This window comes from Haliotis asinina, chromosome 1, assembly GCF_037392515.1.
Source record: "Haliotis asinina isolate JCU_RB_2024 chromosome 1, JCU_Hal_asi_v2, whole genome shotgun sequence".
Lineage (NCBI taxonomy): Eukaryota > Metazoa > Mollusca > Gastropoda > Lepetellida > Haliotidae > Haliotis > Haliotis asinina.
In genome coordinates, this window is record NC_090280.1 from 10,524,488 (window position 1) to 10,546,796 (window position 22,309).

The window sequence follows — 22,309 nt, forward strand, 5'->3', positions numbered from 1 at the left end:
TACGCCATCAGACAGGTCTTCACAAAAATATGACAGGATCGCTCCAAGTGTTTGTGAACAGTCTCGGAAGCAGCTCTTATCAACTTCCGGTTAGGAACCTAATACCATAACTGTCATATTTTCACCTAAATGACTTCTTGGGGGCACTTCTACACTGACATAGTTCCCCTCAGCTATCTCACTCTTTTTAATTGTTCTACGTGTTCCTTTTTTAATACTCTTGCCAAAGCTGCTCGTCTTATTACCGACCTGCATCGAGCTCATGGCGGCTCTTGCAAGGGGGGTAACTACTGTGGGCGGGTTAACTCGTCTCGTGCAGCTTCGGTGTCATAATTGCGAACGAGTGGGGAAGCAAATCATTTCAACTGCCAAATGAAATGTCACAACTATTACTTTTGACATTGAGAGTCTTTTCCCCGTCAGTCACAAACGTGACGTTGCCTTCCAGCAGAAATGAATCAGAGTTTAATCACTTTTCCTTCCATATAAATTGACGTATTGGCTTTTGTTTTTATAGCAATGGAATTTTTCTGCATACTATCTGGTTTCCAGTACAAAAACTATTGTTATGTTTGCTCTTTTTTTCTATCGGGAAATGTTTTGGAAGCATGGCGAAGCAATCGATGCATTCGTGGCATTGAACATTCGAACGCATAATGCAAATGTGTTTTTCTCAGTGTTCAAGTCTGTACCTGCTCGCGGTATTCTTGAATATGAATATTCATGACAGCTATGTGTACCTTTCCCAATCGTTCCGAAGTAGCACATACCAGCCCTCAGATCCATACTCATTCAGAACTTGGAGAAATTAATTCATTGTTTTGGATTTGTTAGATTCTGTTCAATTAATTGGCGTATGGTCTGTCGCGACGTAACAATGTAGCATTAATCAGTATAAATAGTGCCAATTGTCACCATGTACACTGTCACAGTGAACTATTTAAGATAATCCTCTTTTGTCACACAACGAGGATTCGTTTTACGACCACTAGTCCACATAGGTGTCACTATCAGAGACAACTACTTTCCATCATCTCTGGTAGTTGAAGCATTTTCAGCGACGTATTCTGTGTCGCTACAAAGTAGTGTGACATCCTCATTAGGAACATTGTACTTGGAAATATATCAACTTTGTGATGGAAGTTCGAGAAGACACAACATCGGGAGAGGGGATACACAAGACATTTGTGATACAGACCAGTTGGGCCGGTAAATCTCCACATTCGAGTGGCTAGAAAATTTGCATGGGCTCATTTTGCAAGTCTATCATTTTCTCCGACGTGTTGATTTATAGTACACTTTCAAATCATGCACGATTATGGCCACATAAAAATGGTTATAATTTTAACAACTTCATGAAACCTGTGACAGTATTGTCTCATCTTATTTGTAATCTTTTGCTCAGTTTCTACATTCAGATTTAGGGCTAGTTAATTATTTTGTGGGCTATTAACTTTCAGGCTTAGCTAGCCCGACTGGATAGCAAAATTTGGAAACTATATATATTTCGTACACTGTCCAGACATAGCTTTGAAATCTGTGTACGCAAACGTCGGAAATAGTTCCACTTAGTGCTGAATGTTTGTGAGGCCAGGGTCTATTTATGAAATAACCAACTGTGTGTTAATGGCTTGTGTACATTTCAGACCCCCCGGCCACCCAGATTTCACCGACTATCGACGACATCTTACCCGATCTCGCCATCACAGAGGGGGACACTGTAGAACTACCTTGCGTCAGCAGCCAGGGAAACCCCTCCCCTACATACAGGTGGTCCCGTGATGGGTTAGATGTCGTCATCAATGACGTGCGCATCCAGCAACGTGGCGGCAATTTGAAAATCATCAACAGTACAATCAGTGACAGTGGTCTCTACTCTTGTTCTGCCTCCAACAGTCGCGGAGAAGCCAAGGAAAATACAAAGCTTGTGGTTACATGTGAGTTGTTTTGCTAGTCATTAGTCGGTTTAGATGAGGAGAACCGTATTCACATCTCAGACCTATATACTATCGAGAAATGTGTGAGCGCGTGAGTATTGTTTTTCGCCGTTTTATCACGGCAAAAGACACCAGAAATGGGCCTCACACATGTAGTCATGTTTGGAATCTTTTCACGCGCCAGAAGTGAAAAATACACATTCTTTCATCACCGCCGACATATTCGTTTCTCCTGGGACACAAATGTCGGAATGACACATGTTGGTCACAAGACGTTTGACATTTGCAAGTCTATTTTTCGTGTGCATGGATTAAATTATTAAAGTGGTCACAGATTTAGACGACAATGTGACGAAATGCCCGAGCATGATTCACATTCTTTGACATCTTCACCTGGTATGACAAGGCTGGTTACGAACGCATGCGATTCCTTTCTTGAGTTTACAACCATTCGTCACATCCGTTGAAAATGCGATGATCGTAAACCGATATGTATGTAGCAGTAAAAAGATGATCTTACATGAAAACTCATAAGTCGATTCTAATAGATCTTCAATTGAAGCAGACAAGATTATTGGTAGGTCATATAACAAGGACGATGTCTTATATATTCAAATTTCTTGTTTGCACTTTTGTAAACCTATTGCTTCTGTACAATGGAAACACCTTCGGATTCGGATTTGTAGGGGTGAGCATCCCTCTTTTTCTAAAATTTGGTTAAAGGACCATTAAAATTCGTGTGAAAATGAAATTTGTGAAATGAAATAAAATGATTTATGAGTGCTCGTTATTAAGGAAATATTGATATTCTTTGTGTTACTTCTCACACCACAAAGATATGTCTTACATTTTCGATCTCAAGCGAAAGTATTTGCAAGTGTGAACGTTTATCAAAATATATCATACACTACCATGCGTAGCCCTACCACCGTGAGTGTGTGACACGAACCGCCAGTCCACCATGACGACCTGTATTCCACTGCAGCATTCACGTGACAGTTTCACTGATTTTGCAATGTCCATTTCCTCACTGTTATCACTGATAATCCATTACGCGTAATACGACCAATAATGCGGTAATCATCTCGGATTGCAAGCCACTGCACGAGGAATCTGTCCTGTAATGAGAACTGTATGACATGAGTAATTTAGGTGAAAAAATAGTTACATTCAAAAGACATTTCACTGGCCATTTCGATCAGGCGGTGATCGATTATCACAGGGCAGGATCATATAGACCAGAGGCGGACTCATGACAAATGAACTTATAATGACAGACTCACCTCAGTTTGTCACTGGCAAATCCGGCACAACTCTCATGTCCTGTCTCAATGCCATATCATTACGAATGCAGTGCCTACAATTACAGACAATTTAATCTAATTTTTGTGCGTGAATTGCATAACGATTCAAAGCGCATCATATTATTCGGTTTATATTTGGATGCCATGCTGGTTTTATCCAACGGCAAAACCTTCTATTAAGTTGTGTGTTATTACCTCAGTGTATTCTTCAACGAATATGTCATCAGCTAAAGAGGAAACGGCACTTCTGTGTCACATAATCTAGATGGTGATAATTACCTTCGTTGGTTCTTACTATTTCAAATTTAAACATTATCTATACGATGCATCGGCCCGGCGGGACACACATTCTCAGACTCTGAATACCTACACACGAGTAAAACGGATTCTCAGACATTTAGTGAATACCTTCAGTCATAAGAAGAACAGACATTCTCACACAACTACTGAATACCAACACTCATGAGTAGAACAGGCATTCTCAGATATACTGTATACTTTCAGTTATGAGTAGAACATTCACAGACACATACTGAATACTTTCAGTCATAAGAACAGACATTGTTATGCGATTTCCGAATACCTACAATCGTGAGCGTAACAGACATCCTCATGCACATGCTGAATACCTACAGTCATAGAAATGACGTACTGTGTCCTGTTGGTGTTTCAGCTTCCCTCTCCGTGCACATCGTGCCCCAAGAACAGACAGTGGACGCTGGCAAAACGGCAGAGTTCAACTGTTCTGTTTTTGGTCATCCTGTCGACACAATTATCTGGTACAAGAACGGCTATCTGCTCCTTCTGACACCGAGAATTTCCGTCCAGTCAGAAACCTTGTTGAGAATAGAGGACGTCAGGAGACAGGATCAAGGGATGTACCAGTGTTTTGTGTCCAATGACAAATCAAAGGCACAGGGCGTGGCACAGCTACAACTTGGAGGTAACATTTGTCGAGGACAACTACGTACATGTATATAACCGATATTTAACAAATATTTGTTAATGTTCAATTCAGTTTCGGCTTTTTAGACTGTATAAAACGCACCCGCTTATTAATTTGATGTTGAAAAATGTGTCCCTCGATCATCAGGTCTGTTATGATAAAAACTCTGAGGCGATTTGCATCCACCCACTTTCAAAAATTTAACGTGATTAGTATGATGCAGGTATAGCAGTCCTTTCGGCAGTGTTCCATCAGTGCTGCAAGTTCAGCATCAGGGGGCGAACAGTTCTATTCTCTAGGGTAAATGAATTATGTTCACGGTTTCTATAATTGGTTATGTTTTCAAACGTATTTCAGTTTATCCCAAGTCCCTAGTACGTCTTACTATATCCGTTATAACACTGATGCAGACGAAGTTACCGCCTATCACCTTGAGACCTTGATCAACTGTATTTACAACTCGACATTGACACAGGCCTGCTAGACACAGGTGTAAAAAGTCTCAAAGTCATCCATAAATGATACTTTGTTTTGAAGCAATTTGATTTACTCAATAAATCATTAGAAAACACTGCTACAGGGGAACAATGAATCTTCATGTTCTGGCAAATCACTTTCCCCTTCCATTCCTTTTATTTCTGTTAGCCATGACAGCTTTTGTCAAGTTTTGAATAATTTTCTAGTCTCGTCTATCTTCCAGTGACGTTTAATTTCACTTTTAAAAATTGAAAATTCATCCTAGGCGTCAAAAACCTGATGCTTACTAGTCTGTTGGAATGCAGTGGATTATCAGATCGCCACTTCTTTGCGATATTCATTGAGCATTCTGTTCCTGTGTATTGCTGATAAATTGCAACTGATGTCCTAATGGAAACAAACGTCTGTGGCAATTCACCCACCCTTCTTTCAAATTAATTACATGGAATCCAGTGTTCGCTCTCACACTCGTGGTTATTGCGAGGCCTTAATACAACGCGAAACGGGGTACCCTGGGGTGATGCTTTCTGTCCTCCATTAATGCATCATTCGCCTTTTTCGAGCTTAATAAGGCATGTGGGAAATAAACAGGATGCACGGCCATTCTGATGCATACGTTAGTGTAAGCTGTTTGATATGCAGCGTTCAACTGGTGTACTTTCAGGGAGGTAATGGTTAAATTACCTCCATGGGTTTCAACATTTCAACGGAATGGGCAGATAGGGCAGTCTGACTGGCGACAGGTAAAGAGCCTTGTCGAAGGCTCATTCATAATGAATGTACGTGTCTGGTTAGGATCAGTGTGTCGAGGGTGAACGTGACATGCAACCAACAAGGTCCAGACATGTTGTGCTGTGTTTTGACACATTAACTGATTAATCTGCTGTGTGAACATCAGTTAGACACTCACTCATGTTGCGGAGGCCACACACACACAAAAAAGTAAAGGAACAAAAAAATACGTAAAAACCTAAAAACCCAAAACAGTTGGATGTGTCTGGCCAAGAAAGAAAGCAGCAGCAGCAGCAGCAGCAGCAGCAGCAGCAGCAGCAGCAGCAGTAGTAGTAGTGTAATTAGTAGTACCTCAGTTATGATTAGGGGCCGATGATGATTTTAAGATGATTTTAAGGGGGGGTTGGGAGGGAGAGGGAGGAGTCACCCATATTGCTTGGGGGAGTAATGGGAGTTCAGCAATTTTTGTACATATTAATACTTGATGCCTAAAAATTATGGGAGGGGTGGGGGCTGGGCCACATAAGTTGTTTTGTATTTTTGTTTTCATTTTCTTGTCTATTTGCTCCTGCTGCTTCATAAATATCATCATCACCTGGACCATCTCCGCAGCCAAATATATTATGTACGTTTTTAAGTTTAGTGACTTGAGAACTTCTAGATCTAGAAGTAGGCGTTTGTAAGTTTCTTGTTGTGTCAGTCTTACCGATAGCAGTACAAGTCATTTATAACAGCAGTTAAAGCAGTGGTACATGAAATAGGAAATGTAGTAAAGTTCACGCGATTCTTTGCTACAGCTGCCAAACCTGCCATTCTGGACGCTCTTCAAGAACAGTTCGTCCAGAGCGGAACACGAGTCTCCCTCAGGTGCAAAGCTTCCGGGAACCCTATCCCGGTAGTCACGTGGCTATTAGATGGCGCAGAACTGCCGACAGGAGACCGAATTGGTACAAACAGCTTCACGACATACGAGGGTGACGTCATCAGTTTCGTCAACATCACGAGTGTCAAAGTCGAAGACGGAGGCGAATACACGTGTAAAGCCTTAAACGATGTCGGCAGAGCTTATCACATAGGGAAACTCAACGTTTACGGTGCGTTGGAACAATAGTAATTTATTTCATTTAGACTGAAACCTTCTCCATGTCCACGAAAAATCTTTGAAATAGGAGAATCGATTGTACCATCACTGTTGTATTATATGCGTGTCTAAGAATCAGCAGCCAATGGTTATATGGTTCCAAATGTTGGTGAAACAGTAGGCCTGTCGTACCCTACCGATAACACTCATCACAAACACACGAACAGGCACATCTAGTGTCCACTTTAAGGAGACAAGTCAAACTTGTCGGGAATTACATCCGATGTCATTTTGGCAGTGCACCTCAAATTTGGAAATGCACTCAAATCCTAGCAAACGATCAGATTAATTTGCATGAAAAGTGTCTGAAACAAGGTTACACAGTCGGCCCCGCTGTAGATGCCTACTGCTTGCTGTTTAAGTGCCTTTACCCTACAAGTACTACACAGTCCTAAGAAAACAGTGTTTGAACATACAAAAAGTTTTGCTTATACAACGTCCGCGGTCTGATTTCAAAATGTTGGATACATATGGTATTTCAGAGATAACATGTTTATGCTTGGGGTTGGTTTCCTTAAACGAAACGGAACCCATGGCAACCAATGTGGTGAACATTTCCACTTGGGTCACTCATGCTCTTGCAGTTTTTTCTCCAAAGCCTAAGTAGTCATAACGCTAAATGTAGTGCAGGGTTGAAGTACAAAAAATATTAATGTTGTATCCCAATCTGTAAGTAAATCGGATTTGATGAACTAATTTACTAATTCTCCAAGATTTCTGTAATTGTATTCACTGCACATCCACTGGGCATTGATTTTGGCAATAGGCGATCATCTTTTTGCAGACCGGCTTAAACGCTGTAAGGGAGATAACTCCATTTTAGCGGGTCTTTTTTCAAAATGGGCCTTCAAGTGACTCGAATGCTTATAACTGGTATTTTCAGGCACGCCTTACATCAGACCAATGAAGAATGTCACAGCCACAGCGAACGAAAAGTTGTCAATTCGTTGTTATGTTTCTGGGTATCCAATCAGCAAAATAACATGGTCAAAAGGTGAGTTTGCAACTGTATGCAGTAGGGTCTTAACAAAGATCTGCTTAAGAATACTTGATATTAACGTATAAATCACTGGGTGCTGATGAGAGATGAATGTTGGTGGTATCTACCCGGATATGGACATAACTCATGTGTCTCTAATTGTAGGACACGACATGCTCCCCATCAACCATTGGCAGAAAGTTGTGAACGGCACGCTTATCATCGAGAAAGTTCAAAAGCTCCACGATGTCGGTAAATACACCTGCATGGCCCAAAACAGGGAAGGACAGCGGGACACACGGGATGTTTTTGTCTCGGTTGTTGGTAAGAGGCACTCTGACGCGGATAGTGAACTCTCGTAACCTTGATTCGTGGATATAAGGGTTAAAATAGTTTAACAGCAAAGATTTCATTTTAGTATTCTCGCTGATTGTTTCATTTATTGGTTCAGCAAGCTGAAAATGCCTAATATTCCACTCACAATTGAAACGTTTGTTTATCGAAGTGATTTGCAATCATCACCCATTCGTGTGCACACAAAATGTGACGTCACTTTGTTTGCGTAGTTTGGCACAATAAAAACTCTGTACGACAGCTCATTGCAATAGGTGTTGACTCCTGGGAAAGCAGACGACAAGATGTGACAAGGTTGGGGCTCACGGCATCTTATTTAATTGACATTTTGTAACAAACAGAATTTGTACTGGGGACATTAGTGATCTATTGTCTTTTGCTAGATAAATAGATTTAGTGTATTCAAATAGAATTGAGAGATTCGGAGCGTCGGCGAGGTGTGCCCATTAAAAGTACCTCGTCGTGACGTCTTACGAGACTTATTTTACAAGATGGCATTTTATCATCCATGTAAGTGTTCCACGGGAGATATTGCTTGTGTGTACAGTAAGATCGAAAGGTATCTTTTAGGAGATATCGTTTAACAGTGGGTTGAATAGTGCCATGACAATGCTATGACGTCATGGACTTGATGACATCACAATTGTAGTGTTCTTTAAGTTTTGTTATCCAACCTCGTCCAGATGGTGATCTAAATAACTCCATGGAATGGGAAACAAATTCATGTCAACATCTTTGTTCCTGCTTTCTATACACGTCTCTATGGTGAGGTAACTCTGGCATCCTGTAAATAATGCTTGGATCAGGTGAAGCATCCATATACTATTTAAAACACAACATCTCCCTTCTCATTTAAGAAAACTACTGCACCAGTTTTCTTCATAAAGACTTAACTTACTTCAAACCTTTAACTGATTAACTTTCAACTTTGTGGAAGGGACCAGGAGAGGAGGACAGGACGTGTATCAAACTGCTCTTAGAATCACTTGGGGGGGGGGGGGGGGGGTGTGTTTCGTGGGTATCTCTGCTCCGTGATTGCACCTGTAGTTAGATCCATTATCAGTCTGAAATATGTATGATCAGGTTTAGTCATGTGTTCTTATCAGTGTTGCTGATTTCTAAATGTCCTCAAAGTGGTTGGTTGACACATTAAGTCTGGAAGTGGCTTTGTGTTGACATCACAGTGTTTTTTTCTGTTGCATCTTGGACTTGGTAGTTCCTGCTGTACAGTTTTGGGCGTAACAGTTCCTGGTTTTAGTTCTTGGGGTGACATTGGTAGAACTGAATGAAGACATCAACCCATCAGCAATTGTGCAGGAGGTGCAGTATTTTGGATGACAGTGTTGTTGTATTCGAGGACCCTTAACTGCACATCATGCTTGTCAACTTTGAACTCCTCAGACAGGCACTGGGGACCATTATCTGACATGAGGACCCAAGGAATACTGTGCCAGGTGAAAACAGACTTCAGTCCCTCAATGATTGATGCATTTGTAGTACTAGAGAGCTTTTCAATCTCTAGCTAAAGTAGTCAACGATCACTATGTAGTTGGAAGCTGAATAAATCAGTCCCAATTACTTTCCATGGATACAAAGGAATAGCTGTGAGAATCAGTGGTTCGTTCTGATTGGCTGGACATCTCTCTTGGCATATGTTGCACCTGAATACCATATCCTCAATACCAGTACCCATTCCAGGCTAAAATAAGATGTCCCGTGCCATGACTTTGCACTTTTTGCTGCCCATGTCACCTGTGTGAATAGCGTTGAGCATGTCAGCTCTCATGCATTTAGGCACAACTATTTTCTTGCCCTTGAACATGATCCCTTCAAACAAAGACAGTTGGTCTCTGTTGTTCAAAAAGGGTAAGACTGAAGAGTCACATTCACTTTGTTTCTAAGGCATTATGGGTAGTTTGATTAGAGGTGTCATATATGTGTCCTTATCTGTTTCCATCTTCAGTGACTTGAGCTTGTCATCACTGACTGGCAATGTTAACATAACTCAATGGATTCACATTACTGGAGAGGGAACTCTCTACTTCAGGTAGACACTTCTTGGACAGCGTGTCTGCAAGGGGTATGTCTTTGCTTGCTTGAAATATGACTGTGATCCTGTACTCCTGTAACTGTAGCGACAGTGACTTTTCATGATCATATCCAGCTGCTTGTGATCGCTTTCTACAGTAGTGTGACATCCAGTAACATATTACAGCCAGACAGGATTGCGTACATCTCTTTTTCAATTGGAGTTGAGGGATTTGGAAGCATATCCAGCTGGTCTGCCTTTCTGTAACAAGGCGGCACCAAGACCGTGGTTTTGCATCAACCTTTATGGCCAGTTCCTTCTTAGGGTCATAGTATGCCAGAAAATCAGTTTTTATGACATCTGTTGGAATGATTTGTCATGATTTGCATCCCATATAAACTTCTTTTTCTTTGTCAGATCTCAAAGTAGGACAGTCACCTCAGACTAGGACAATGCAGACTTTCCTAAGTAGTTTACCATTCCTAGGGCAGTCTCTAAACTCAGGTCGATTCTTGCGTGCTTCAATATCAGTAATGGTCTTGACTATCTTGGGGTCAGGTTTGACTCCATCAGCTGAGAGAATGTGTCCAAAATAAGTCACTTCCTGCTCTCCAATAACTGCCTTGTCAGAATTGAAGAGTACACCTTTCTGCTGGGACCGCATCAACACTACCCTGAAGGTCTTGTCATTTTCCTGAGGAGTCCAACTGTAGATAAGTATGTAATTAACAGTGGTATCCACATTGTCTAGTCCTTCAAAGATTTCATCCATATGATGATGGAATTCAGCTTTTGCTAAATTGATGCCAAAAGAAAGATGCAGGAAATGGCAACGTCCAAAGGGACTGTTGAATGTGGTGAGATGGATAATTTGAGATCGAGACCGATAGACCAATACCCTTACATTGCATCAAGAACACTGAAGTACTTGGCTCAGGCTAGCTTGGCTATCACATTTTACCAAGTACACATGCTATAATGCAGTCATTTGATTTTTTGTTTAAAGTCCTTTGGGTCTAAGCAGATCCAAAGTTTTCCACTTTGTTTTTTTTCCAGGATTACCAGTGAATTTACCCTGTCAGTACTTTCAGTAATTTGAGCAATATCATTCATGCTTTCCATTCTTTCAAGTTCCTGTTTGAGTTTCTCTTTTAGCATGAAAGCAACTGAAAGGGGTGTATTACTGGTGCAGCATCATCTTTTAAAGTACAACTTGCACTTACCAGCTAATTGACCAGTACCTTTGAACAACTTGGGGAATTCCTGAAGTACACTGGCTTTATCCCTACATGTTGAGGGTTCAGTTAATACTAACTGCAGCAGATGCAGGCCGACACAGGTGCACAAATATAGCACTGGGATGTGCATATGTTTCTATGATATACAAAGTTAGTGTTACTGAATTTTTAGCACTGTGTACCTTCAATCTGAGTTCCATATACATTCAGGTACATTCCACCATATCCCTTGAGCCTTGTTGAAGCTGGCTGCAAGCATGTAGAGAAGCCAATTTCCTGAAAGACTTTCACTGGTATAGTGTTTACTTGGGCTCCTGTATCAAGCTTGAACTGTAGAGGAATCTTCTGATTGGTCAGATGAGGCTTGGCATATGCATGGTGACCGTCACACATGATGTAATTGATGGTGACGATGAAAAGTTCTGGGTCTGAATCCTCAAGAGATTCTTGTTTACATCTTTCTTTTTCACAGTCTTCTTTCTGTCCTTGTATTGTTTTTGCATGCACGCAGATTCAAAATGATTCTATTTTCCACAATTATTACACTGTTGACCCTTAACTGGGTATATCTAAGAGTTTTCATGTTCATAACCACATTTGTGTCATGATGCAGAATCACAAGATGGCTGTTTACATCTGCCTTTTCCATTCCCTTGGTAACGAAAAATAGCATCCACTTTTGCCTTACCCTCTGGCAGCATGCTCTTAATCTGAGGCCTAGCCTGTATATTTGTAACTTTATCAACGCACGTTGATGTAATCGATATCAGACGACACTTGGGTGAGATTTTATATATGATTAACTCGATCCACGAATCAAGGTTATCCATCAATTTAGATTATTGTTCTGTACAATCTAAGTACTGTTACTCTCTAGTGGTTTCAAGGCAATCGCAGTGATATCCTTTGAATGTGGCTTTCATAGCATAGAACCAAATCACCTGTTCAGACAAGGCATAATGTGACATGCACTGATTGTGGCCACTCAGAGACAAAATCTAAAAACAGTATTTGCGTGCTTACTGTGTATCACAACTGTTCAGTCAGTGACAAGTGTTAGAAATGGCAGGGCATGCTAATGGTGTGAGGTCTAAAATTCCTTTATGATTGCCACTATTTTTTTTAAATCCATTGAAAGGTATTTTTCTAAAGTTAGTATCGCGACAGTTCTCCTTCTTTATATGCCCAAATAATTATTAATAGTGAGTGAAGTAGTGTGGTATTGAGGTACCCATATTTTGCCACGACACCACTAATTTTATTGCATCTACATTAAATCCCCAAAGCAGGCCAAACAGTGAAACAGTTGAACGTTTTGTATATTTCAGAACCCCCTCGTATTGACCCGTTTGACTTTGCCAAGAGGAAACAAGGTGATCGTGTGATCCTGTCCTGTGTGGTCAGCAGCGGTGACCTCCCTATCTCCATCCACTGGGAGAAAGATGGTGCCGAAATCCCCCACGACCTGGGAGTGAAAATACAGGTATACCTACATTCATTGGCATGTGATTAATGAGCTAAATAACTGTTTCCTTGTCAATATTTGGAACATTTTACAAAATGACATTAGCCGAGGCTTCTTTCCTTGTGCTCCAGGCAGAAGTCCTCTGTGAAAGATTTTACTGGTGCATCAAAATTGACCTTTTGACCTTGAAACGATAATACTACACCAACAGAAAAATGTGTTAAACATATCTTGTAAAGCTTGCTTGTTGTCTTTTAACTTGAACTAACTTGAACACAGTCCTTAAGGCCTTAAAATAATTATTAATAATTATCTCACCAAATGTTCTTTTGGTTCAGGAGAATATATACCAGTGTTTGCTTTCCAGAAAGCTGGATCCTACTCAAGCTTATTATCTATTGGTGACGCCAGCCCCATGCACGATGGCAACTACACTTGCTATGCAAGCAATGCAGCAGCATCTACTAACTTCACTGCTCCATTACATGTCGATGGTGAGACATCACTTCCTGTCACAGAGAACTTTGCTACAAGAAGTGATATTCAGTACAGATAGCGTGACTACAGCACTATGTCATGTTCTCTACATGTCATGCTGCAGTCCACGGATAGATGTGATGGGCTGTCAGTATTCAGACACACATCATATTTAGTAGTTAAAACCCCATGGTCCAATGTACAGTTCACAGTTCATGTAGTTTCATAGTTTCTGGTCACATGACATACGTAGGTATGTAAGAAGAATCATTAACTGTCATTGACTGGCATTTAGAAGCGGAATAGTTACTTCAGTATGCAGAAAATAACTAGAATCTGCATGTACACTATGTTTCCAATCACTCTCAAACACTTAAGCATCTAATATATTGCAATGTGTGTTCCAATCAATATACCTGTTTTGTTGTATATTGCAATGCAGTGTTTTACAAGTACAAAACCTCAATAAATATTGCACCATGATCAAAGTATTGGAATGTGTATCAATACATATGGTAGGAGGGTTGTATTAGATTTTAGCTAGCAAGCAAGAGATGGTTTGACACCTACAAGGATGTCTCAGTTGACTTCAGTATCATAACAGTAAGAATCCAACCATATCAGTTATACCAATGTTCTAATCTGTCAGTTTTAAGCACCATTGTTTGTGTGTTGCAGTGCCTCCTCGTTGGGTTGTGGAGCCCCACGATTCCTTTGTGGTCTTACACCAGTCTGTGCAGCTGGACTGTCAGACAGCTGGGACCCCCGACCCCGAGGTTACCTGGAGGAAAGCTATAGGTAAGCTCTTGTAGGCAGTGTAGCCAAATCTTGTATCTGTAATGAATATGTAATGTCATAATACTCATCATTACCAAATTAGGGAGACACTTGTCCATCTGCACTATTTTCAAAGCTGATAATGAAGATACTAATTTTATTGACTTGATAACGTCAGAATTTAAATATTATAGGTTTTCTTTTTCAATCTCTGTCGTGGTTTATTTGGTGAATGTTTTCTTGATTCATTGTTGTGTCACTCTGGGTGAGCTCTAAGAATGTCTTAATCCTGTTAAGCGAGACATTGACCAGAGCCAAGTTTCCTTGGCTTTAGTTTGTGATGGAGTACTGACTGTCAGTAGCGACTGGCGTGTCTGCTTGCAGGCTCTTCTCCTGGGGACTACCAGACCCTGGAGTTTGACAAGGACAACAATCACCTGTCTCTATTGGCTAATGGCACACTGGTCATCAGACATGCTCAAGAAAATGACCATGGCTACTATCTGTGCCACTCCAGCAATGGCATTGGATACGGCCTCAGCAAAGTTGTCTTTCTCACTGTCCACAGTATGTACACAATTTTTCTTGAAAAAGGTTCTTGGTATAGTTACGTCTCTCTCTATATCTAATAGATGAAATACAACAAATAGAGACCATGAAACTCATTATCTGAGTGTAATTAAGATTAAGAATACAGCAGCAGTATTGATCATCATATCAGTACTTAATCCTCTTAATTTCAACATTTCTTTGATGTTTAAACATGAATTTTGTTCTGATGTTTTCAGTTCCTGCACGGTTTGATGAACCAGCAAAGAACTACACCGTCCTGCGTGGCCGCAACATTACCATGGAGTGCCAGGGCATCGGTGACAAGCCACTGTCCATCAGCTGGAGCTCACTTGGATCCTCTGTCAGCCTTCTGAGCAATAGCAGGTACACAGATGCATGCTGATGTGAACTTTTATCTCTTGAATTGAGTTGATCATGATAAAGCCTTGTTTGCCAAATGAAGATATTAGTTGTGTAAGTTTCATAGAACCTTGAAATATACTGATAAAATTGTGTTGTAAAGTTATAGAAATAATTTAAACATGTCTCTCAACAGAAAAATAGCAAGCATTACTGAGAATAACACATTTCAGAGTGTATGCTGGCTGCTTTATTAAATTACTTCAGTCACATTGCCCCAAACTGACCCAGGTTGTTTCTTGTTACAAAGTAGGGACAGTTTGTGTGTGGAATAAAGGTACTGATTAACTCTGCAGAGCGAAGGTGATCACCCACAACACACAAAGAGGTCGCTTGTCCCAGCTGAGTCTGCAGCCTGCCATCAGGAATGACTCCGGCATCTATATCTGCAATGCCAAGAACAAGTTTGACCATGACACTCTCATGATCAGGCTTATTGTCAATGGTAACGCAGCTTACTGAGTCTTATTTAGTGCAACAACTTCTATCAAGAAGTATATCTTACTACTAATGTTAGTGTCCACAAGGTCATGAATAGGTCTATAAGAAAGCTTACAACTTTAAAACAAAAGTTCTTATTGCATACAACACCATTTTCATGTTGAATAAAGTCACAGCCATCATCAGATTTTAGCTATAAAATGTTTCTGCTTAAATCTAATTTCACTGACAAGAGAAAACTCTGTGATTCTTCTGTATGCTTTATGTATGTTCTGTCATCAAAACACATAATGTTGGAAGGTGGAAACTAGTATTTCATTGTGCCAGTTCTCCTGTTTTTGCCAACATGGGTACAATGAGTGAAGCACAACCATTGACCTTGTAGTTCTGTGTTATTATTTTGATTAGTCATTCCTGACATATTTGACCAATAACATCCTGAGTGTTGTCTTGTGATACAATAACACCACGTCTGTCTGCATCAGAGCCGCCAGAACCCCCACTGAACCCAGATGTCCTGAACGTCACTAGCAGAACCATCACCTTGACCTGGGTGAAGCCATTTGATGGGAACAGTCCACTCACAGCCTACATCATCCAGTTTAAGAACCAGTCAGGTAGGCTTCATCTACACCAATAGTCTTTTGATTGACCAGTGAGAAAGATATTTCCATGACTGACACTTTGGAAAAATATCATTGCATGCTTTATCATAACCTTTCATAATTCTACAACTGGAATGTGAGTTATTAAATGGGTCTTTCTTGTCAGTATTGATGATGATGATGATGATGAGGAGGAGGAGGAGGAAGAGGAGGGTAAAGGAATATACATGAGTGTGTTGTCAGGGTCATCATGTGAGACTTAATGATATTCTGTCCCCTCCAGATGTATGGCAGGGAGTTCTTGCTAATGTGAGTGTCCCTGCTGCCCAGCTATATGTGACTCTGAGTGACCTTCACCCAGCCTTCACCTATGACATCCGCGTCCTTGCCAACAACTCCATTGGCTACAGTCGCCCCAGCGAGGTCCTTTCTGCCACAACAGAGGAGGAAGGTCAGTTGGGTTGTTAACAGTCAAGGACACTTGGTTACATTTAAGCTGAATGATGTGAAGAATTGAAATTTAACAAAGATGTATTTCTGTGTTAGAGACTATGAGTATTAGAAGTAGAAGGAAGGATAAATGAAATCAAGAATCATGAAGATAAGCAATTTTAAGTGTCTGGAGACTCGTCTTTAAATGAAATCAAGAACAGTTTTGTTAGGCAGACCTATTTGAAAGCTTTAATTTGCCCAATTTTACAGCAGATAATTTCCCACTTCAAGTTAATATTGTTATATATAAAAATAGGGGAACTTCAGTGTTTTCATTTATGATCAAAAATATTTAGCAGATTTATCAGTCAATCAGTGTTGATATTGAATGTTTGAATGTTTAGGGAGTGCATCACCATTTGCACTTCCTTACAACCATGGCTATTTTAAATGTGGTAATTTTGAAAGATGGTGTATGGCATGTAATTTGCATGTGTACAATGTGTGATGCAAGATGAGTGTCAAAATTAATGTTCTAAAGTGATTTCTCAACCTTCTTGTCAAAATCGAAAATGGTACCCATGCATGTGTATGCGGCTACTGCGTTGTGCACATGCATATCATGCATTGTGTTTAGGGATGGTAATAGAGGGAATTGTGGTGTGTTCATAAGATGTCTGTACTTGAGCCGTTTGTCATCGTTTACACTTACCTATCCAAATGGAAAGTTCAGGTTCCCCTACTTTTTTTGAAGAGGATACAATATTGTATAATGCAACTCTGAACTTACGGTATTAACACCCTTAACAGGTGATTCCTATCAACTTGCCAAGGACACATCGTTTGGAATCATAGATAATCTTTGAAGGTGAATCTGTTTTAAAATGTTTTTTTTTTTTATCCAGCACCAACTGGTCCACCAGAAGAAGTTGTTGTCAAGGCTATAGGGTCACAGGCTCTCAAGGTCACATGGGATGTAAGTAATCTCATACTGACACATTTCCTATGTGCATGTTGCCCTCATCTGTTGTGCGTTGTCTTTGTATAAAAGTGCATATTTTCCTCCCAGTCCAAAATGTTCTAACAACTGACCTTAACTTCTGACATATTTTTGAGTACTAAATGTGCAGATGTTTTTTTCTCAGAATGTTTTCGGCATTTTCACTTTGTGTTTATCACGTTCAGTGTTTGTTGTGGGTCAGATCAATGTGAACTAAAGCAGTTTTATCACAATCGTGGATGTCATTGAACATTTGAAGTTATATTATTTGCATGCTGACAAACACAAATTTCTTCATCTCTTCAGTCTCCGTCTCTCGGGATGAAGAATGGCAAGATCCAGGGTTACTACATCGGCTACAAGGAGACCAACAGCCCCACTCACTTCCTGTACATCACCAAGAAGGTTAAGGATGAGGAGTCAGAGTCATCAGAGCATACCATACACAACCTGAAGAAGTTCACTGAGTACACAATCCACATCAAGGCCTACAACAGCAAGGGAATCAGTCCCCAGTCTGCTGACATCCAAGTCTTCACACTGGAGGATGGTGAGATAAGACACTTGGATCATGGATGATACAATTAGAGTTTACAGGGCATTTGTTCTAGCAAATTGCTGACAACCCTCAGGCAAAAGCAGTCTTTCAAGAAGCATTTGCGTGAACTATTCAGCTTTGTGCATTTCCTTGATGTTGTTCTTTTGGAGATTGTGCCACAATATCGGTCCTGCCTTACGGAATGACCTGTTACCTTAGGTGTTTCTGTTAATGTTACTATGCCCCTGTATATCTGGAAACCCAGCCTTCCGAATGATTTTTAGTTGAAACAAACTTTACCTTCAGTAATTGTACACACTTACAGCCCTGGAGGGAGAATTTTCAACTCATTCCCATAAATTTCTAATGAAAAATGATCTTGCTATCTGGGGGGAAAAGTCTGTGGGCATGTGCATGTGCGTCAGTACTGTTTAATGAACGATGAAGTGTTTTTATTGTCTCTCAGCAGGCATTTGATGTGAGATGGTGAATTACCCATCAAACAAGAAGGCTGGGTGTCACTTCAGTTGTTGATTAGGATTTGGCAGGTGTGATGACATATCAGTAGTGAAAACACATGTTAAGTAGGGCTAACATAGGTGAATAAATTATTAATGTATATAGTCAGTACATTTTGCTTGTTGGATCCAGTTAACCAGACGCCTCACTATCCGGATGATTTATGAGTGTAACTAAAATGCCTGGATGAACGGGGTTCAACAGTATAAAAATGGTTGATGGCTCAATGTAGAACTGAACGCATTGTGGAAGTGGATTCAGGGAACAATTATAGCAAGTGGTTGTGTAAGAGACTGACAACAGATTATGGGTAGAAATTTCCAAGTAGCCATTCAGTCAAAAGGTAATGTGTTAATAGATGGTTGTGTATATTCTGTTTATATTTCAGTTCCAAGTCAACCTCCCCAGGGGGTACAAGCAAGTGCTCTGGGGGCTCAGACCATCAGGGTGGCTTGGTCCCCACCCCCTCTCTACACACTGCATGGCATCCTACAGGGTTACAAGATCCTCTACAAGCCAGTCAGGTTTGATGAAGGTATGATTGACTGCATATCTCGACATTGTGTGTAGGGCCTTCCATCTGGAGGTGCTGTCATCTGTACATTGGCTTAGGAAGTTCTGTTGAGTTGTTGTTTCCATGAAGGAATGACAAAGTGGACAAGGTTTCATTGGAGGGTTTGGATTTGTCACATACAGTCTTCATAGTTTCCATACTCACACAGGCTTGGTTTCATACTTAGGTGTACAGCAAGCTGTGAAGCTAGGTTAATCTGAACTGGGCCCATTCTGGAAGAATATGCCTCATTATCAGGTATACATCTTGTGTGAAGATGATCCTAATACAGGAATGGGATACAATGATAATGATAGGGACGTACTGTTTGGGAAATTAAAGAGAATTTACAAGTCAATAAAAGGTTTCAAGCAGATGTGTATGTTAATTTTTAATTCAATTTCGAGTTTTATTCAGCCAATAGGGTGATGCATATTCTCATTTGAATGTTGGTTTATCAAAAATATTGTTGATAAGACATGTACTTCTATGTTGCAAACAGTCACCACAAGTATAAGTATACATGTTAATTCAGATGATATTGTTGACCATAGATGAGAGTGATGCCAACTTTGTGACATCTGCCAAGCTTGAGGCAATCTTGACAAGGCTGGAGAAGTACACCAACTACAGCATCCAAGTGCTGGCCTACACTCGGAAGGGGGAAGGCGTCCGCAGCGAACCCATCTACATCAGGACCCTGGAGGACAGTAAGTGGAATATCACACATCACCACCGAACATCACACATCACCAATGACACACACTCAGTTGTGGAAAGCATAACTGTAGTCAGTTGAAACAGTATTGTTTTATGACGTTTATTATTTCACACAAGTTGTCTCCCATTGCAAAGTAAAACATTTTCCTCAGAACAAATTCAGTAACATTTCATTTAGGAAGTTGTTGCAGTGTTTTGTTCCCCTACAAGACTGAAAACCTAATTATCTGACATCCCAAGTACTGTTTTACAATTTCATTGTTAAATTTGAAGAATATGTGAGAATATTTACAGATCTGAATGAATTATTTATCTTAATAGAAATGATATGCATTGATGTTTATATGGTTCATAGTTTTTCAAAAGATGATATTTTGTTGAAGGTTTACAAGTTTGATAGAGAGATGGGTTAAGTTAGCAGCAGATATAAAAGATTCTCATGCTGCAACATTTTGATAGAGTTCTGTGCATTTCAGAGCCAGAGTCTCCAGCTAACATAAAAGCCCTTGCTGTCAACAGTACCAGTATTCTGGTATCCTGGCAACCACCAGAACATCCAAATGGTGTCATTGTCAGATATACTCTCTACATTCGTAATGGAACCATAGAAGGAGAGGTAGGCTAAAATGTTTACACAGTGGACATTGTACTGAATTACTGATGATTGGTGATACGTAACAGATAGATTTAACTTATTCGTTGTTAGCTATTAATTATACAGGCATTCATTGGCTTGATACTGAAATAATACTTTTTTTGACATCCATTTGAACAGTACATGGTATTTATAGTAGTTGCAGTAAATTGTTCTGAATTTCCAACAAACAGATGTTCTGAGTTTTGTTGAGTATTGGCGGTTTCCTTGATTATTGATTGATTGAGATAAAGCTTGAGTCCAGTTATGTGCCAACTGGTCTTTTGTTTTCTACACTCATTTAGCTCAAATGGACCACATAGATCCATATAGTAATCTTGAAAACTATGGAAAGGGCAAATAATTGCATTGCTGTAACATGTGGTATCTTAGAGAACTGTTTCAAAACATGCCCTGCTGACCCAGCAAGGAGTGAGTACCTGACAAGATGACATGATAAACTTACACCTTACAAGCAATTGTATGATGCTGAGGGAGCTGAAAAAAATTATAACGTAAATACTGATTCCTTAACTGCTTTGAGTACTCATTAGTGAGAGCACATTATAAATGCATGTTGGCATTATTATTATGGCAATGTTTTATGCAGACTGAGGAGGCAGTACACCTGCCGTCCACAACACTGCACTACATGGTGTGGGGCCTTGAGCCAGGGAAGGAGTATGGTTTCCGGGTGTCGGCCAAGACAATGATGGGGGAAGGGGAGAGGACAGGATTAGCAGTTGCAGCGCCACAGAAGAAAGGTCAGATAACTCTGGATTTGACCTCTAGGCTCCCAGCTTGTTCTGTAACTTTCCTGGTGAATGTGATCAATAGCAGAGACAACATGTTCCTTTAGATTTATCTATTTTGTTGATAAACATTCCAAAAGACAAGAAAGCTACTGTGATATCATAATCATTTGAGTCAGTTTCTTATTGCAATCATCAGCTGTTGCTTAAATATTCCTAAGTATGACTTATAACAACAAACAGAATCACACTTCTAGCCAGTGGCCATTGTATTTGCAATATGTTTGAAAGGATGATTGAATCTCCCTTGCAGTGGCAGCACACATCGCTAGCTTCCCCAAGTCACTGACGGTCCCATGGCACCAGACAGTGTCACTTCCCTGCGAGGCCATTGGAGAGCCAGCACCTAGTGTTGAGTGGAGAGTCAGGTAGCATAACCTCGTCACATGCATACATAACACTTGACCAGATATTTATAGCACGTTCAGTTGGGTGACATGTAGTAGCATGATGATTTATCGGTATGCTTCAATGCATCAGTCCACGGGTTGCCGATACAGTGATGCAAAGTTTTACATTGTCATGTGTCCCAATACAATATTTTACATGGGTCACAATACATCAATGTCTTCCTTTGAATATTGCAGAATTGCAATATCGGCAAGAAAGACTTACTTTTGTGTGGTGATAAAATGTATACATACTTATTTGCCCTTCATAAGATTCTTGGAAATTTTTGCGTCAGTAACTGTGTCAAACTTAGTGCTTGCATTTTATTAACATTCATAAAGACAACGTACAAACTTTACCACATTTCCAAACTCTGGGGGAATTTGATGACGCACTTGCACTGTTATATACACAATGTTCTCATCTGAATGTGCAATGGTACAGTTACACAGTGTCCTGTTCGCCTTCCACATCATGTATTGTTCCCTGCACTATATCATCATGCTGAAGACCCTATATAATGCCCAGTGTGCTGTTATGTACTATATTGTGTGCACCATGTCCGGTGTAACTTACTGCCAGGGTCCAGATCCCTTACATTCTGTGTGATTTTTACTGTACAAAGAAAGTCTGTTTCGAAGTGGTGTCCCCTAGATGTGACAGAATTCTGTGACTGTATGCTCATATCTCAGCTTTGCTCCAAGAGTGATTGTTGATTGTCACCACACACCAGTGCCTCTCATCAAGGTGTCACTGAGCTGACATCCTGTGAAGTGACTGAAATGATTTTCTAAGTGGTGTTATGCCTTGCTTGCCTATCTTTAACGCCCCCTCATC

The 22,309-nt window shown here is 40.3% G+C and overlaps 1 protein-coding gene across 2 annotated transcripts in view; it reads left to right on the plus strand.

The window, feature by feature from the left end:
- Window positions 1–22,309, plus strand: part of LOC137286868 (cell adhesion molecule Dscam1-like) — a 107,265-nt gene that overhangs the window by 71,055 nt on the left and 13,901 nt on the right. For both annotated transcript variants that reach the window (XM_067818884.1, XM_067818891.1), the window contains exons 5-24: window positions 1,647–1,937; window positions 3,915–4,184; window positions 6,194–6,490; window positions 7,421–7,531; window positions 7,682–7,840; window positions 12,466–12,620; window positions 12,970–13,096; window positions 13,758–13,877; window positions 14,241–14,423; window positions 14,645–14,792; window positions 15,125–15,273; window positions 15,755–15,886; window positions 16,158–16,325; window positions 17,212–17,282; window positions 17,613–17,856; window positions 18,752–18,898; window positions 19,471–19,626; window positions 20,113–20,252; window positions 20,881–21,034; window positions 21,336–21,450. In XM_067818884.1, the coding sequence (XP_067674985.1) occupies window positions 1,647–1,937; window positions 3,915–4,184; window positions 6,194–6,490; window positions 7,421–7,531; window positions 7,682–7,840; window positions 12,466–12,620; window positions 12,970–13,096; window positions 13,758–13,877; window positions 14,241–14,423; window positions 14,645–14,792; window positions 15,125–15,273; window positions 15,755–15,886; window positions 16,158–16,325; window positions 17,212–17,282; window positions 17,613–17,856; window positions 18,752–18,898; window positions 19,471–19,626; window positions 20,113–20,252; window positions 20,881–21,034; window positions 21,336–21,450 (3,337 nt within the window). The remainder of the gene's footprint in view (window positions 1–1,646; window positions 1,938–3,914; window positions 4,185–6,193; window positions 6,491–7,420; window positions 7,532–7,681; window positions 7,841–12,465; window positions 12,621–12,969; window positions 13,097–13,757; window positions 13,878–14,240; window positions 14,424–14,644; window positions 14,793–15,124; window positions 15,274–15,754; window positions 15,887–16,157; window positions 16,326–17,211; window positions 17,283–17,612; window positions 17,857–18,751; window positions 18,899–19,470; window positions 19,627–20,112; window positions 20,253–20,880; window positions 21,035–21,335; window positions 21,451–22,309) is intronic.